Source organism: Mobula birostris, chromosome 2 (genome assembly GCF_030028105.1).
Source record: "Mobula birostris isolate sMobBir1 chromosome 2, sMobBir1.hap1, whole genome shotgun sequence".
Taxonomy (NCBI): domain Eukaryota; kingdom Metazoa; phylum Chordata; class Chondrichthyes; order Myliobatiformes; family Myliobatidae; genus Mobula; species Mobula birostris.
The window spans coordinates 95,884,694-95,904,172 of NC_092371.1; the positions used below are offsets into that span (position 1 = coordinate 95,884,694).

The following is a 19,479-nucleotide window of genomic DNA, read 5'->3' on the forward strand; positions in this document are numbered from 1 at the left end:
TGAAACTTATAAAATTCTAAAGGGATTGGACAGGCTAGATGTAGGAAGATTGTTCCCGATGTTGGGGAAGTCCAGAACGAGGGGTCACAGTTTGAGGATAAAGGGGTAGCCTTTTAGGACCGAGATGAGGAAAAACTTCTTCACACAGAGAGTGGTGAATCTGTGGAATTCTCTGCCACAGGAAACAGTTGAGGCCAATTCATTGGCTATATTTAAGAGGGAGGTAGATATGGCCCTTGTGGCTAAAGGGATCTAGGGGTATGGAGAGAAGGCAGGTACAGGGTTCTGAGTTGGATGATCAGCCATGATCATACTGAATGGCGTTGCAGGCTCGAAGGACCGAATGGCCTACTCCTGCACCTATTTTCTATGTTTCTATCTCCCAACACCTTCATCCAAATAACTGATGCAAATATGAACAGTTGGAGCCCCACCATTATTCTCTGCTAGTTACAGCCTCCCAATCCTAGAATAATTGGTTCCCCCATAACTAATCTCCTTGTTGCAACCTCAAGTAATTCTAGCAGAGTTGATAAACATGATTCCTCTTTCTAGGTATTCTGCTGCCACTTCATTGATTCAAGAACATTCTCATCAACTGAAGCAAGCTAGTGTCCATAGTTCCAACTTTTCCTCTCCCTCCTTCCTTAACTAGTGAGCTTACATTTGTTATTTTCTAACCTGTGGGAACCATTCTAGAATCTACAGAATGTTGGAAGAAGATAACCAGTATATCCATTAGCTCTGTCTAAACTTTAAAATGCAGGTCATCAGGTCATGGAGATTTAATTATTTCAGTCTCAATAACTTACTTAATACTATTTTTAAGTAACATTGATTTCTTTTAACTCCTCAATAACACCAGACTCTCTGTTCTGCATTAATTTCAGATATTTTTTGTCTTCTGTGACAAAAGACACAAAATATTTGCTTAAATTTCCTACAACAATTTCTTTTTTCCCCTAAATAATTCTCCAGTCTGAGTGTGTGGCAATATATTTTGTGAATTTTTCCCATTTTACATATCTGTAGGGGCTTTGAATATCTCATTTTATATTCCACACTACATCATTTTTGAATTCCTTTTATTAATGCCTGACTGAAGTCTTAAATTTTCATCAGGCTTTTTGCTCTTTTTAGCAACATTTTATGCATTTTCCTTTCATCTACTAATATCTTTAAATTTTCCTGTTAGCTACACATGAAGCATTATTCCTACAGGGTCTGTGTGCCTTAAATTATTATATATTTGTTCTAGGCTGTGCATTCATTCTTTAAATGTTAGCTATTATTTGTTATTACCAAACCATTTTTAGTATAATTTCAAAAATAACTTTTCCGACTCAATCCTCAAATACAAGACCTGGTTTTAAATGGAATTAAATCAATTTCAATCTTTTATCTAAAGTTCTACCATACCATGATCACTGTTCCTTGAAGGCTTGTTAAGTAGAAGATCATTAATTAATAATTTCTCATTACATGATATTAGGTCAAAAATAACCTGATCTCCCTCCAGGCACTTATCCCCGAAAGTGCTATATGTACCCTTACACGTCCACCCTCACCACCATTCAGGGACCCAAAGAGTCCTTCCAGATGAAGCAAAACTTCACCTTTGAGTCTATCAGGGTCATCAATTGTATTCAGTGCTCCCCATGAAGCCTCCTTTACATCAGTGAGGCAATTCAGATTGGGGGACTGCTTTGTTGAGCACTTTCACTCTGTCTGCCGCAAAAGGCAGGATCTCCCAATTGCTACCTGTTTTCTCTGTTTTTCCAGTGCCAAATCTGTCTATCCGGTCACCTCCTCGATTCTCCTCACCTGCCCATCACCTCGCTCTGGTTCCCCCCTCCTTCCCCATGTTCCACTGTCTCCTCTAACGGATTCCTACTTCTTCAGCCCTTTGTTTCTTCCCCTATACCTATCCCCTTCCTCCCCTTCCCACCCACTTTCCTCCCACACCTGCTATCACCAATAACCTGCCAACTTGCAATCCCTTTCCCTTCCCCCACCTTTTTATTTTGGCTTATTCTCTCTTTCTTTCTAGTCCTGAAGGGCCTTGACCCAAAACCTCAACTGTTTATCCCTCCCCAAAGACGCTCTCGCTCTTGTTGAGCGACTCCTGATTTCTGAGAAAAATATTTACTAAAGCATTACAGATTTACAGTAAGCTTGAGTAACTTTTGAGTTACAAATCATTCACTTGGTTATAATGACGACTACAGTGAATTTGGGAGCCAGTGGAACAGAGAGCAGCACAATGTGTTTGCTTTAGCAGCCTGCGTGTATACTGGGCAAACACTGAGAGTACAGCTGTCCTTGACTTCTGCTAAATCCACAAGCCAACCATTACTCAAGTGATCAACTGTCCCAACTGTCCAAGAGTATAATCTAACTAAATTATACAAACACACCCAGAGTAATTTCCATTCCACTGCAAGCGTGACTAGTGTAAGTACTCTTTTGTCTCTATTAAATTTGTAATTCACTTTGGAAAATATTGTTTTGGTATCACAAGTTTCCAACTGGTGGATTTGCACCTTCATACTTCTACCCCTTCCATCATTACAGCCCTAAAGATTACTGCACTCAAACAATTCAAGCCTCTTCTACATCCCCTGCTGCCTTTGCCTTATCACTAGGGATAGATTATCAGGCATGTGGGAGCAGGCCTTGCACTTTAACTCGATTTGTGCCTGGATCGGAAGAAATGTACAGATCAGGAAATCCAGTGAAATAGTTTGGATTCGAACAGGAAGTGTTTCAACAGCTAAAGGCTACCACCTAGTGGGAGCAAAACTGAACTGCAAACACATTGATAAACTATTGCTTGATAGAGGGTAAAGATTTAAAGATTAGCTTTACTTGTCACACACACTTCGAAATATTCATTGAAATGTGTTACTTGAATCAAATCAGCAAGAATTGTGCTGGGCCAATCATCGCCACATTTAGGGCGCCAATGTAGCATGTTCACAATTCCCCAACCTAACAGTACAACTGTGGAATGTGGGAGAAAACCAGAGCATCCAGGTGAAACTCACAGTCAGGGGGAGAATATGCAAACGTCTTATGGACAGCAGCGGGAATCGAACCCCCATCAATGATCACTGGCACTGTAATAGTGCTACACTACACCACCATGTTGTTGTCAAAGGTTGACAAATACAGTTATCCTGTGCATTTCATCCTTCCAAATAAAAAGATTTTGCTTCCTTTTCACTTTATTCATCTGTACATTAAATGAAGATAAGATTCAAGCACGCCATATCATTCTAAGATTTTTCAAGTGAAGTGCATTGCTTGTTGTTCATGAAGTTCTGCCTGACTTTTGTTCCCAAGTATCTTCTATCACAGAACTATTTAAATCATCTTTCCTTAACGTACTGTTCACAGCATACCTGTCATGTGGTCTGAAATATCTATTTGAGAAGTTTAAATGGTTCTTTTCACAATCAAAGTCAGAAAGAGGCCGTCAGTTAATCATCAGGATTCAAGGTTGTTTAATATCATTTCCAGTAAACTTGTGTAAAGGTGAACGAATTGTTATTTCAGATCTAATGCAGCACAAATAAACACAATAAGATTAAAAAAAAACAGCAAAAAAAGCAAATAAATATAAACATAAGATAGCTTCTATACATAGATCGATCTTACGTCCATAAAGTGCGACTAGGCACAGGACTGTCTGTATATAAGGTGACTGACTGGAAATGACAAAGTAGTGGTGGTTGAGGGTGTGGAGTGACGGGTTAGTGGGTGGAGGTGTTGATCAGCCTTACTGCTTGAGGAAAGTAACCTTTTTTTCTGCCAGGTGGTGCTGGCATGGCTGCCACATAGCTTCTTTTGGAACAGTAAAATGGAAAAGTTCCAATTTACAACTTAATTTCTAACATCACTCATGACTAGAATTTCAGCCTGACCCATTAGTTGTGACATTACTTAGCTCCGTACATTGTATGCTGCTTCTGTTGTTTAGCACAGAGATGGACCTGTGGGTTAGCATCTCAATTTTAGGTGTATCTGGTACTAGTCCCAGCATTTTTCTCCGATCTAAGTTTGATCCAGGGGTCTATCACGCCACAAGGTTACAGAGAATGGTGGTTTACAGCTCCGATGCTGTTGATGATCCACTGTGGCTCACGTTTTGATTTGATCCCATAGTGCTATACAACATAGTAGATGGTATTAACAACGTGAAGAGAGGAATTTTGTTTGTAGAAGCACTATCATTTCTACCAATGGTGAAATGGACAGATGCATCTTCCACAGATGTAGACAAGGTCTACAGATTTCTCTCTCATGTTGGATGGCTCATTGCCTGCTGCCTACACAACCTAGCAGTTATGTTAGTCAAGCCAACAGATCTACCAAAATTATCTTCAACATGGAAATTTAACCCCCACCCCATCAACTGGCAACTAGCAGGCATACTGTGCTTCTTCAAACTGTTATTTAACATACTGATTCAGCAGCTGAACCAGGTCAGTAGGTGATAATCTGGAGGATGTTTGTCTGTGAATCACTCTGATAACATGAGACTTTATGGGCTCTACAATCAATGCCGAAAATTTTCATAACTACGCCTTCTTGTCCATACCTCACTCTTCCACCATCTCTGGACAGAATGTCCTACAGGTGGGGCAAGAAGGTTGTGATGGAGGAGACTGGAACATGACCAGGAGGTATGATCCTCTGAAATGGCATAAGTGGGCAGTTTCCAGTTGGATTGGATTTGTCCTTTTTTTTGTGAACAACTTGAACACAACATGAGGGGCTATTGTAAGGTCCACTGGATCATGGGCAACTTTTGCACATCGGGATCCAGAGCCTAGGTCCATTTGATTTAATATTTTTCTATCCGCTGAAGCAGTAATGACACAGGCCCTTTCAGGGCAGCTAAGAGTCCAGTGCACTGATGTGGATCTGCAGTCACATATAGGCCAGACTGGATAACTGTAAATGACCCTTCTTCTACAACTTCCATTGCATTTTCAAACTATACAAGACCAAGATTATAGGAGCAGAATTAGGCGATTTGGCTCATAAAGCCCACTCCACCATTCAATCGTGGCTGATTTTCTCATCCCCATTCTTCTGCCTTCTCCCTATAAACATTAACTCCTTACCAATCGAGAACCTATCAATCTCTGCCTTAAGTACACCCAACAGCATCCACAGCCCTCTGATGCAACGAATCCCACAGATTCATCACCCTTTGGCAGAAGAAACTCCTCATCTCAGTTTAAGAAACATCCCTTTATTTTGAGGCTGTGCCCTTGGATCCTAGAATCTCCTTTCAATGGAAGCAACCTCTTGAAGAACACTCTATCCAGGACTTTCAATATTCTGTAGGTTTCAATGAGCCCTCTTTCTCATAAAGTTTTATTAGATATGGTCTACTTTTTACAAATTGCCCCTCTCTAATTAGTTCAAATTTAAGTACTCCAAACTCTGACTCCAAAGATCCCAATATCTTCACATCAGATGTAAAAAAATAAGCAGTGGATAATTCCTATTTTCTCTGTCTCAGCAATAAGGATGTTACTTTACTCTACTTCATTGTCGCCAAACAATTGATACTAGAGCATACAATCATCACAGCAATATTTGATTCTGCGCTTCACGCTCCCTGGAGTACAAATCAATAGTAAATAGTAAACATTTAAATTATAAATCATAAATAGAAAATAGAAAAGGGAAAATAAGGTAGTGAAAAAAACCGAGAGGTAGGTCTGGATATTTGGAGGGTACGGCCCAGATCCGGGTCAGGACCCATTCAACGGTCTTATCACAGTTGGACAGAAGCTGTTCCCAAATCTAGCCGTAGGAGTCTTCAAGCTCCTGAGCCTTCTCCCGGAGGGAAGAGGGATGAAAAGTGTGTTGGCTGGGTGAGTCGTGTCCTTCATTATCCTGGCAGCATCGCTCCGACAGCGTGCAGTGTAAAGTGAGTCCAAGGACAGAATACTGGCTTGAGTGATGTGCTGGGCTGTGTTCACGATCTTCTGCAGCTTCTTCCGGTCTTGGACAGGACAACTCCCATACCAGGTTGTGATGCACCCTAGAAGAATGCTTTCTACAGTGCATCTGTAAAAATTAGTGAGGGTTTTAGGGGACAGGCCAAATTCCTTTAGCTTTCTCAGGAACTAAAGGTGCTGGTGGGCCTTCTTGGCAGTGGACTCTGCTTGGTTGGACGAAGTCCAGTCATTTGTGATATAGACCCCGAGGAATTTAAAGCCTTTGACCTGTTCCACTTGCGCACTACCGATGTAAATGGGGTCGTGCGGTCCGCCACTCCTTCTGAAGTCAACAACCAATTCCTTCGTCTTGTTGAAGTTGAGGGATAGGTTATTGTCTTTGCACCATGCCACCAGGTTCTTAAATTCCTCTCTGTACTCAAACTCATCATTACCCAAGATACGGCCTACAATTGTGGTGTCATCAGCAAACTTATATATTGAGTTTGATGGAAACTTGGCTACACAATCATGGGTGTACGGTGAATACAGCAGGGGGCTGAGTACACAGCCTTGTGGGCACCGATGCACAGGGTGATTGTAGAGGAGAGCTAGTCCCCTATTTTTACAGCCTGGGTCCTGTCTGTGAGGAAGTTGAAGATCCAGCTGCAGATCTGAGTGCTAAGGCCCAGGTTCCGGAGCTTAGGAATCAGTTTATTTGGAATGATGGTATTAAAGGCAGAGCTGCAGTCAATGAAAAGGAGCCTTACATATGCGTCTTTATTCTCCAGGTGTTCAAAGGAGGGATGTAGGGCCAGAGAGATGGCATCTGCCGTTGACCTGTTGCTCCGGTAGGCGAATTGCAAAGCGTCGAGGTTGACCGGTAGGCTGTGGTTGATGTGTGCCATAACCAATCGCTCGAAGCACTTCATAGCAATTGATGTCAGAGCCACAGGTCGATAGTCATTCAGGCATGCCACCTTGCTCTTCTTCGGCACTGGGATTATCGTTGCCTTCTTAAAACACCAGGGGGATCTTAGACTGAAGCAAGGAGCAGTTGAAGATGTCAGCAAACACTCCAGCTAGCTTGCTTGCACAGGCCTGGAAAACCCGTCCCGGGACGCCATCTGGGCCCGTCGCCTTCCTTGGGTTTATCCTCAGGAAGGCCCTTCTAATGTCCTCCTCGGTGACGATGAATCTCGATGTCACCAGGTTCAGTTCATCCAGAGGGAGTGGGACGCTCCTCTTCTGTTCAAATCTTGCGTAGAATATGTTAAGTTTGTCAGGAAGAGAAGCGCGACAGTTAATTGATATTCCCAGCCTTTTCTTTGAGCCCAGTGATCTCATTTAGACCCTGCCAAGGTCTACCGGCATCTCTCTGGTTAGCCTGGGCGTCCAACTTGGCTCGATATTGCCTCTTGGTACCCTTAATGGCTTTCTGGAGTTCACGCCTGGATTCCGTGTAGCGACTGTTATCATCGGACCTAAAAGCCGCAGCTCTAGCCTTCAAAAGGGACTTGACCTCATAATTCATCCAAAGTTTCCGGTTAGGGAATACCCGGATCGTCTTGCGAGAGACACAGTTCTCTGTGCATTTCCAGATAAAGTCCGTGACAGCTGAGGCATACTCATCCAGGTTAGCTGCCGAGTCCTTGAATACTAACCAGTCCACCCATTCAAAGCAGTCACGGAGGGCCTCATCCGTTTCCTCTGTCCAACGCGACACTACTTTTGACACCGTGACCTCCCGCTTCAGTTTCTGTTTGTAAGCTGGGAGGAGAAGTACGGACAGCCTGATGGTCCGATTTTCCGAAGTGAGGTCGTGGCACAGAACGGTAGGCAACTTTGACTGCTGTGTAGCAGTAGTCAAGTATATTCAGGCCTCTAGAGGGGCAGGAGACATGTTGATATACCTTTGGCAGCGCCTTTCTGAGGTTGGCCTGGTTAAAGTCCCCGGCTGTAATGAGCAAAGCCTCCAGGTACCTGGTCTCAAGTTCACTGATGTTTGCATACAGTATGTTCAGAGCACACTCCACGTCCGCCTGGGGGGGAATGTAGACCGCTGTCAGTATGACCAAGTGAATTCCCGTGGCAGATAGTAGGGACGACACTTTACCGACAGGTGTTCCAGGTCCGGGCTGCAGGAGTTTGTCAGTGCCACTGTGTCCGAGCATCACGCAGTGTTGATCAGTAGGCAGACACCACCTCCCCTCGTCTTGCTTGAAGACGCCATGCAAAAATGGATCAAAAATCTCTCTGGTCGGATGGCACAGTCGGGGGTGGCAGGGGAGAGCCAGGTCTTGGTTAAACAGAATACACAGCAGTTCTGCATCTCCCTTTAAGATCATCCACCTTGTTCCCTATGGCTTGCACGTTAGCTAGTAGGATGGTGGGCAGAGGGACACAAAGCCCCTCAGCTTCAATCTGACCAGCAGCCCAGCTCTTTTCCCACGCTTCCTCAGTAAATAGTGCATCCTTCCAGGTTTCCATTGATGCAGTGTGTTGTTGGCAGCTCTTTGAGGTTGGTGGACGCGTCCCACGGGGATCAATCGGAGGATCGCGTCATCAGGCACTCCTGGTCGGGCCGAGTGACGGGGGAGGCTCCACTGCCACTTCCAGCTGCCGGGGTCCCAGACTGTCGATTGGGTTGGGCCTCGAAGCCAACACTTAATCCCAGAGGGTCGGCTGCCGGTTGTGGAGGTCTTCACTCCAGCCGAGCCTCGGGCTCAATTTCTGAGGCCTCACTTTCGGCAGCTGTGGATGGCCACCAATGGGGCTTTACAGTGGTCGCTCCGGAGAAGCGTCTGGGGCACCTTGAGGTCTCCAACGTCACTTCTGTGTGGTCGTCTGCTCCGGAGAGGTGCTGGTCAGAATGGGCCGCGTCTCCAAGTGCTCCAGCACGGTAGCAGGCCGTGGGTCTCCAGGAACGTGGTGGGCCTCGGACCAGGCCTCGCTGGTCGCATCCAGGTGCGGTCCCGAGTTGAAGAAGCAATTCTGGCGCGTCAGTGATCTCCAGCTGGGTCAGTAGCTTCGCCATGGTGTTGTTGATCTTGCTAGATGTAGCAGATTGGAGGTTTAGAAGGGTTTCTTGGGTATAGGACAGTGTAGAGGGCAGTTTGCTCAGAAGAGCGCGCGCAGAGTTGCCAGATACCAGCGCCATCTACAAACACAATGCATCTACCTCATCGGACAACTAAATCAAAATTGGAAGTCTTTATAAAACCCTAGGATACAAGCCATCATGCCCTAAGTGGCATTATATTTCTCCTGGATTTTTCATTGCTTTAGTGAGTTCCAGTCCTTGATCCATTAATAACTTCCCTGGAATATTATGCATGCTTTCCCCTTCCTTTACTAAGGTGCACACAAAATACTTCAACAAGCTGTGTTTCCATTTTCATTGATGGTGTTTGTTCTTAGAAGTTACAAATATTGTCTATGACAAATAGATTTGAGGAAAGTTTGTAACTTTTGATGATAGTTATGATATCCTTCACAAGTAATCAACAATAAGTGACATGTATTAGAAGATCCTTACCTCACCAGTAGTGGGATGGGTACCAAATTTCTTTATCCATGGAATGATAGACCTACAGAAAAATTGCCAAGAAATTTTCAGAAACACAGGTAAGATCAATCACTGGGAAATTCATAAACTATTCAAAACCATTTTAAATCAGCAACAAATCCAAACCAGGAACAACATAGAACAGTACAACACAGTACTGGTCTTTCGACCCATGATGCTATGCCGACCTTTTAACAAACTCCAAGATCAATCTACTTCTTCCCTCCCACATAACACACAATTTTTCTTCCATCCTATCCAAGTCTCTTAAATATTCCTAATGTACCAGCCTCTACAATCACTCTCACAATGTGTTTCACGCACATCTCTCCATAAAAAGTGTATATCTGGCATCCACCCAACACACACAAAACAGTGGAGAATCTCTGCATTTAGCCAGATGAAGTCGTAACTTCAAATTAAACCCCTAACTTCAACTAAATGAAGTCATGATCAAAGGGCTTGACCCAAAATGTTGACTTATTTATTCCTTCGGTAGATGCCACCTGACCTGAGTTTTTCTAGCATTTTGTGTGTGTTACTCTGGATTTCCAGCATCTGCAGAATCTCTTGTGTTTCCAACAGTCTTATACGTTCCTCCAAACACTTAAAATTCTGCCTTCATTTCAGCCATTGCCACCTGGGAAAAAGGCACTGGCTATCCATTCTAGCTATGCTTCCTATCATCTTATGCATCTCTATCAAGTCACATTTCCATTTCTTTAACCATTAATATTAAGATGCAGCTTAGAATGGAAGGAATACAGAAGGTTGGGATGGTATTTCGTGACAATTTTATAATTATACTGGGAATATAACAAACTATATTATTCATGTATAGAGGCAGCATGAGCTCAAGGGACCAAATGGTGTATGTGCATGATTTGAAATTTACTTCAAATACCTACATGCCCATGACTTAGTTTTTTTTCCAAAAGTAAAGATACTTTGAAAGTAAAATAGAAAACATCACAAGAATAGTTTATCCAATCACAAACAAGAGAAAATCTGCAGATGCTTAAAACTGCAAATTTCTTTCAATAGGATAAGTTAATAGTAAATTATATTGTGATTGGAGTTCAATCCTTTCTTTAAATAAATCAATGTTAGGAGTGTTTTTCTGCTGTAATAATTATATGTGCTATACGTGTTCTGTGTTGTGTGTGTATGTTGTACTGGGCTTAGCAGCATGGCCCAGGAGGAACACTGTTTTATTTGGCTGTTAAACTTGATCTTCATCCTTACCTCAATTTGCTTTCCATTTATATATATGTTACCTCATTAATTCTACTTAAGTATGGATTTTGCTTTTTGATCTCATCTTCCACCCACACTATTAGCAAGTTTGAAAGATTACACACGTAGTTGAACGAAACCTCCTATTATGCCATTTGGTAATAAAGTCCACACTGATGTTCCTACAAGTCCTTGATTGCAAATCAACATACACAAAGTGCTGGAGCTACTCAGCAGGTCAGGCAGTATCTATGGAAATGAATAACCAGTCAACATTTTGGGCTGAAACTCTCCTTTGGGGCTGGAAAGACAACAGAATGAAAAGGTGGGGGAGAGGGGTAGGAGGATAGCTAGAGGATGATGGTCGAAGCCAGGTGGATAGGCAATGTAGTCAAATTGTTTGAAAATAATGGTTATCTAATCCATCACATTTTCAAATTGGACCAGAGAGTTAATTTAATCCATGCTGACTTTTACCATAATAATGCCCCTCCACAACTTAAAACAAATCAAGTCTGAACTATTGCAATCCCATTAGATCCCAGCAGAGGGCATTGTAACATCACGATTTAAAATGATTAATCTAGGAATAAAATTTACAACAATCCAGCAGGCTTTGGCTAAAGTAAAACGCCTAATCATGAAAAGTTTAATTTGTTTGATTAGTTTTGAGAGCTTAAATATTTTTGCTTCAATCTGTTGCTGCAATGGTTTCAATACACACATTTTGAAGTGGTTGAGGCAGGTTCGATGTTGTCATTTAAAGTTAAATTGGACAGCTACATGGACAGGAAAGGAATGGAGGGTTATGGGCTGAGTGCAGGTCGGTGGGACTAGGTGAGAGTAAGAGTTCGGCACGGACTAGAAGGGCCGAGATGGGCTGTTTCCGTGCTGTAATTGTTATATGGTTATATCTAGCCCAGTCTAATCATTTATTACAAAAATGCAGAAAATCCATCAGAATGAGCAATTGTGTAACTTCCTTTCCCAGACATCAGAAAGTCTAACTAAATGCAATTTTCCTGCTACAAAGCCGAATTCAGCCTTTTTCACTTCTAGGAATGTTCAATGTGTGGTCTGGTGATCTTAACAACAATGGCAAAGATTCACTTCCATTTGCAGAGTTCCAAACCAACCACAATGTAGACTTCATAAGTAACAATTCCAAGTTTCTTTAATGGCTCACTGCTGGCTAGTTTTGATGAAGTTTTAAAATGGAAAGATTCACCTCACTTTCTGTACAGATTTTCTGATATTCATTTAGATTTCCAGCACTGCTCTCTTCTACTGTTACCATTCATTTGAATGTTGTGTAAAGACAGCCTGTGATCCATAATCTGAATATAGCACACAGCCTCCAGTTAAAAATAAAAACCGCAATGCAACCAGGATTATTACCTCCAGTTCTTTGCAAATGCTGAGGGGGAAAAAACCCTCTTCCACAGCTGATACCACAAATTTCATGACATATGTCAGTGATAATAGATCTGATTCTGACTGATTAAACAAAGCCTTTTAACCAAATTCTTGCGCATCCCTCTCCTGATTATTCATTGGAATGTAAAACACAAAGTGAGCCATGCTGCATAATAATAATCCTTTTATACTCACAGGAGATCAAACACCATTCCATCAGGTGTGCAGACTGGATACTCAAAGGGCTGAAGGGACAAGCTGCAAGTTAAAACAAGCAAAATGACAATCATTTTCACTTAGCACACCAAAAGTAAATGGATAACAGACATTTCAAGATTGAGATTCCAAAGATACTTTAAAGCCTCTTATCCCTGAACAGTTTAAGCTGCAAACATACATTATTCAGAAAATACTTTCCTTGTGGCAATAATTAGAAGTTAAAAGATTTTCAGTTTAGAAAAATGTATTTGGTCTGGGCAGAATCAAGAGACTAAAATTTACTTTTCTTCACAACACAACTGCACAAATGCCAAAAACAAACTTCCAATGTCTTACAAATTCCTTACATCACATTTAAAACCTGAAATTAAATGATTTACAGCGCAATAACTAATTGGGTTGAGTTTGTTCAGTATAGATTATTTCATTGCTTTAAATTAACATTCATTCAAAAAAATCAGTAAATCAATGAAAAGTTGTAATTGGGTGGAAACAAATAAAAACTGTATTATTTTTGGTTTTAAATGCAGCCTTGCATTTTGCAGAACTTTCCATTGGTATGAATGGTTCAGGTTTCGCTCATATTTAACACAATATTTAGAAATAAGTTTAGATAATGCAGAAGCCTACCCAGTGTGTCTTTGGACTGTGGAGGAAACTGGAGCACACGGGGAAAACTCATACATTCCACAGGGTGGACGTACAGCGACTCCTTACAGAACGGTGCCGGAATTGAACTCCAAACTCTGGAAAGCCGAGAGTTGTAATAGAGTCACGATAACCGCTACACTACCGTGGTGCACAACAGTAACACAGCAGTTAGCACTCCGCTATTACAGCTCGAGGTGTTGGGAGTCCTGGAGTCCAATCCCGGCATCCTCTGTAAGGAGTCTGTACGTCCTCCCTGTGGAATGCATGGGTTTCCTCCGGGTGCTCCAGTTTCCTCCACAGTCCAAAGATGTGCAGGTTAGAAGGTTAATTGGGCATTGTAAATTGTCCCGTGATTAGGTTAGGATTAAATCGGGGGTTGCTGGCTGGCATGACTTGAAAGACCAGAAGTAATTTTAGAGAATGCCAAAGCTTCAAAAATAAGTGCTGGAGAATAATACAATGGCATCAGATGATTTAAGTCTAAACTGTGTGAAATTTTAAGCATAATCTCTTGTTCTACATTGCACAATACAATGCCACCTGCAGTTGAATGTTACTCTACTATTATGGTCATTAATTTTTAGGAGTAAAAAGAAAGCAGAGCACGAGCATGCCCTTACCTGCAGTGATCAAAAGGCAAGCGGCGGAAGTTAGCTTGTGGAATCACTGCAGGACAGAAAAGAAATGACATTCCTGAAGTAAATCAGATCAACTCATTAAAATTCAGATCTAATTACAAGCATTATACAAGGAACCGAACATCTGCCAGGATCAAGCTGTGCACTTGGCTATAGACCAAACTGAGCAGATAAATTGGGTGCTTCCAACCTGTAAGCAGTCTGACCCTATCACCACAGCACCAGAAGGCTGCCCTAGAGTATCACTAGGTGTGCCACCAGTGAACTGGGTTGCAGGAGTACAATGGCTATCCATAACTATAATCGAACATTAAAATGCTCAGTCTTCTTTAAATGCAGGAACATTTATTTTTCTGAAACAAAATAAGGCAGAGCATTTATACATATATTCAGCTTTCTTGAATATCACATCAGTACAATGACGCTGGCTGCAGATGCTGGGATCCAGAGAAAAAGACAACTGCTGGAAGAACTCAGTAGGTCAGGCAGCATCTGTTGAGACAGAAGGACCGGTGATGTTTTGCATTGAGACTCTACATCAGGATGCAACCTGACGCAGGTTCTCCATCCGAAATGTTGGCCATCCCTTTGCCAGGCCTGCTGAAAGATCATGACCCAAAATATTAAGCATCCCTTTGCACCTGCAACTACTGCCTGACCAGCTCAAGTTCTTCCAGCAGTCTGATTATATGATACTGGCTGCATATCCCTTTCAAGGGCTGACTGGAATTGTTCCATGCTGCAAAATGCAATGATTGGTGCCAGTTTTCTCCCAACCTCATAAGTGACTAAAAATCACCAAACTTTGTCTCCTCATAGTTATCAACAAATCAAAATGTAAGGTTCATATTAAATTGGCAAACCTGATTTCAGCACTAAACTCACCAAACTTTTGACTTGAACGACTAATTCACAGTGTGACACAGGTACTATAAATGGTGTTAAAAACAATACTCTACGAAGTATTACTCTGGAACAGGTAAGATTGCTGCAGCAGTAGAAAATCCAGTAATTGACAGCATTTAAGCTATTCAACGAACTACTAATGAAATACCTTTGCCTCCACAAGAACCTGGTGCCCAATATTTTACTGAACTGTTCAACTGTTAACTGCAGTGAAGGTATCTGTCACTGAGTATTGAATCATTTAAATACTAGATCAAATAGCAAAGTCAAAACCATGATACACAGATTTGAAGACACGGTGTTGAAACATCGTAATATGATGTTGAAACATCAAATCTCTACCATTCAGTAGCTTCTAACTTCCAAAGTATCAAACAGGTGAGAGGGCATTGCACATCCATTATTAATCTCCATTTCATCAGTAGCATTACTTGTATGCAGGCAGTTACATAGCACACATGGTGCATAATTAAGACAGTTACATAGCTTTGAACATGGCTACTTTTAAAACCTTCACAAGTGATACTTCTAGTAACATGGACAGATAGTATTTGTAGAGTTAGGGAAGAACCAACTCTCAACCATCTCGCCAGAACTGAAGACACTTCCTGCTGAGCACATCACATTCAAAGTCCAGTAACTGCTTCAATTCCATCATTTCTTTAAATTCACAATTATTCAAAAGTTCAACAATTTCCTCCAAGTATTTTACAATCCAAATATACACTCAGTGGCCACTTTATCAAGTACATGAGAGGAGCCTGGCATGGTCTTCTGCTGCTGTGGCCTATGCACTTCAATGTTTGACATGTTGTGCATTCAGAGATGCTCTTCTACACACTAGTCTCGTAACATGTAGTTATTTCAGTTACTGTCACCTTCCTGTCAGTTTGAACTAATCTACACATTCTCATCTGACCTCCCTCACTACCAAGGAACTTTCATCCACAGAACTGCCCCTCACTGGGTTTTTTTCACACCATACTCTGTAAATCTAGAGACTTGTGTATGAAAATCCCAGGAGATCAGCAGTTTCTGAGATACTCAAATGACCCCGTCTGGCACAACAACCATTCCGTGGACAAAGTCACTTAGATCACACTTCTTCCCCATTCTGATGTTTGGCCTGAATAGCAACTGAACCTCTTGGGCAAGTCTGCATGATTTTATGCATTGAGTTGCTGTCATATGAATGGCTGATTAGATACAGTATTTGCATCAATGAAGTTTACAGGTGTACTGAATAAAGTGGTCACTGGGTGCATTTTTGAAATTTATACAGATCCATAAACAATACCCCTTCCTTAAGTGTTAACAGAAACCTCAAATCACAACTTCAATGTCAATTAGCCTTCCTACTTACCTGCTTTCTTGCCACCATAGAAATTAGTATATTCTGTACAGGTGATGTACCTACAAAAGAGAAAGAAATCTCAATGCAAATAGCACAAAGGGCAGGCTGAAATTGAGCTGTACGAGTCACTCAAAGGAACTCACACCTAGTTTGAAGCAACAAAGTTTGCAATCTGAATTTCTCGCATACTAATTTGGTTCCCTTAGACAATATTGTCCTAGATCCAGTGCCTCGGGAAAAAAATATCAGCCGAGTTGACATAACAGTATACCCATTCAGCAATGTTTATCTTTGATCCACCCAAAACACTTCGTTTCGCCTTCAGAAAAGCATCCACGTTGTTGGCGTGGCCATATATTCTAACTTTGTAAAAGGACTACGTTTACCGTCCGTGAACTTTGCTGCAACCTTTTGCCAATACGAGCATTGTGAGTGTTGCAGATGGCAAGCAGCATGGTCAGCACAAGTGGAAGAACCTGGGCTTCTGCGAGGGATGAAGGACGGGAAGATGGGCTGAATGAAATCCAAGCATGGATCACAGCAAGAGGGTGAGAATTTTAAAACCAAGGCCGGTATATTTCTCTGAGTTTGTGACCGTTCGTATCCTGCCGGCAGTTTGTACCCCGTGACTGGGGGTATCTGTTTCAAGACCCGGGCTCCCAAATCATAGTTACTTCTCCCAACTCACATCTTATCTTTCTGGTGCTGCCTCTTCCCCATGGCGCCTGAAGAACCTGCCTCAGCCCCAACAACTAACACCGTCAACACAAACTCCTACAAATCCGGAAGAGACCTCCCTTCACTTCCTACTAAACGCGTGCGCTAACAATAAGCGGCCGGTTAGACCCGGCGCACGGGCATGTATGGTCCGGGGCGTGTGAATATCGGGCTGGTGTCGGGGGAGCTTAAAGATGCAGTAATGTCGATGTTGTGGACGGGGGGTCCCGGTATATGCTGGAAAGTGGTGTCGCAGGTAGACCAGTGTAGAAGGCACCTTCGTCAGGCAGGATTGCTGTGCATTTGCGATATTCTGTTCAGTTTTGGTCACCTTGCAAAACGGAAAATATCACTAAACTGGGGAAAAAACTCAGGAAAGAGTAGGTGAGGGGATCTTGCTAGGACTGGCGAGACTGGGTTAAAGGGAGAAGTTGGGTAGGATATGACTTCATTGCAGTAGTGCACTTACAGAGGTGTATAAAATCATGATAGGCATGGAGAGGGTGACTGCACACATGGGCAATCAAGAACAAGAGAACATGGGTATAAGGTGAAAGGGGAGAGATTTAATAGGAATATGAGAGGAGAATTTTTCCCATTGGGGGTGCTATTTCATTGAGATACAGCACGGAATAGGTCCTTCGAGGCACACCGGCCAGCAATTACCGAATTTAATCCTAACCTAATCACAGGACAATTTACAACGACCCATTGACATACCAACCAGTTCACCTTTGGACTTTGGGAGGAAACCGGAGCATCCGGACAAAACCCACGTGGTCACATGGAGAACGTACAAACTCCTTACAGGCAGCAGCAGGTCGCCTGTACTGTAAAGCGTTGTGCTAACCACTGTGCCACTATGTGCAAAGTAATATTGACTAGTTCTGTGTTCGAGCCATGCCCACAGAGTCAAACAACACAGAAGTTGTCCCAGCTTGTCCATGCTGACCAAAATGCCATCTAAAATAGTCTCATTTGTCTGTATTTGACCCATATCTCCCTAAACCTTTCCTATGCACATATTGAGATACAGCACAGAATAGGCCCTCCCGGCCCTTCGAGTAACCCTTGGTACACTTCCTCTGTGGTATATGTATCATTTTTCAGGTGAGGAGACCAAATCTAAATAGAATACATCGGTGCAGTGTCATAAATACCCAATGTAATGACAGTGAAACCTCTTTATTCCCATATTCACATCTTCATTTAGGCTATGTCGCTGTTTGCCTTCTCAAACATGAACTGCAAGTACATGGTGGCTTTCAGTGACATTCGAGAATACTTAGATATTACACAATCTCACCGTTTTAAAAATACTCTGTTTTCCTTTTATTTGTATTAAAATACACATTACATTTTTTACGTAAACATGAGGAAATCTGTAGATGCTGGAAGTTCAAGCAACACACACAAAATGCTGGTGGAACACAGCAGGCCAGACAGCATCCATAGGAAGAAGCACAGTCAAAGTTTCAGGCCGAGACCCTTCGTCAGTCCTGAAACGTCGACTGTGCTTCTTCCTATGGATGCTGTCTGGCCTGCTGCGTTCCACCAGCATTTTGTGTGCATTACATTTTTTACATTATTTTGCTTCTGCCATGTTCCTGTCCACTCACTCAGTTTCTCTATATCCCTTGAATCCTTTCCACATCCTTGTTCCTACTCACAATCCTATCTAGTTCTGAAATGACCAGCAAACTTGGAAATATGACATCTGGACTCACCCAAAACAGTTGTGAATTTAGGGTTAAATACATACATGGAAAGAGACCAATTTTAGGTATACACAATATCATTTAGTGTTTGAAATATTTTCATTAATTATTTAATAATATCGTATTGTAATTCTTCATGCAATTCCTAGTCTAATCTCAACTGTTGGGATCATGGCATCTTCTGACAAGGCATGCTGTGACTTTCCTGACTCAGAATCAGAATTAGGATGTCACTAACATGACTGGCATATGTCATGAAATTTGTTGTTATGCGGCAGCAGTACGTTGCAATACTGTACATAATAATAAAAACTGTAGATTATGGTAAGAAATATAGATATCTGTGTGTGTTAAATTAAATAAGTAGTGTAAAGAGAGGGAATGACGTAGTGGCTTAATGGGTTCATTGTCCATTCAGAAATCTGAATGTAGATGGGAAGAAGCTGTTCCTGAATCATTGATTGTGTGCCCTCAAGCTCCTGTGCCTCCTTCCCAATGGTAGCAATGAGAAGAGTGCTTGTCCTTGGTGACATGGGTCCTTAATGATGGATGCTGCCTTTCTGAGGCATCGCTCCTTGAAGACGTCCTGGATGCTGGTGCCCATGATGGAGCTGACTGAGTTTACAACCTTCTGCAGCTTATTTTGATGCTGTGCAGTACCCTACCACCACCACCCCCCCCCCCCCCACCAACGAACATTCCAGATGGGGATTAGAATGCTCTCCATGGTACATCTGTAGAAATTTGCAAATGTCTTTGGCGACATATCAAATCTCCTCAAACTCCCAATGAAATATAGTCACTGTCATGCCTTCTTTGTAATTGCATCGATATGTTGGGCCCAGGATAGATCCTCAGAAATGTTGACACCCAAGGACTTGAAATTACTCACCCTTTCCACGTCTAATCCCTCTGTGAGGACTGGTGTGTGTTCCCTCCTCTTACTCTTTCTGAAGTCCACAATCAGTTCTTTAGTCCTACTAACTTTGAGTACAGCGTGCTTGCTGTGACACCACTCAACCAGCTAACCTATCTAACTCCTGTATGGCTTCTTGTCACCAGCTAAAATTCTGCCAACAGTAGTTGTGTCATTGGC

The 19,479-nt window shown here is 42.3% G+C and overlaps 1 protein-coding gene across 3 annotated transcripts in view; it reads right to left on the reverse strand.

The window, feature by feature from the left end:
- ppil2 (peptidylprolyl isomerase (cyclophilin)-like 2) overlaps window positions 1-16,749 on the reverse strand; it is a 352,242-nt gene extending 335,493 nt beyond the window's left edge. Inside the window, exons 1-5 of one of the 3 annotated variants that reach the window (XM_072245362.1) lie at window positions 16,637-16,747; window positions 15,958-16,007; window positions 13,671-13,716; window positions 12,376-12,438; window positions 9,499-9,550 (exon numbers count right to left, since the gene is read on the reverse strand). In XM_072245362.1, coding sequence (XP_072101463.1) covers window positions 9,499-9,550; window positions 12,376-12,438; window positions 13,671-13,716; window positions 15,958-16,007; window positions 16,637-16,668 — 243 coding nt within the window. In that variant the 5' untranslated portion in view covers window positions 16,669-16,747. Of the gene's footprint in view, window positions 1-9,498; window positions 9,551-12,375; window positions 12,439-13,670; window positions 13,717-15,957; window positions 16,008-16,636 lie in introns of all 3 variants that reach the window. The other 2 variants (XM_072245376.1, XM_072245369.1) reach the window with 2 other exon arrangements.
- Window positions 16,750-19,479: the final 2,730 nt, after the last annotated feature.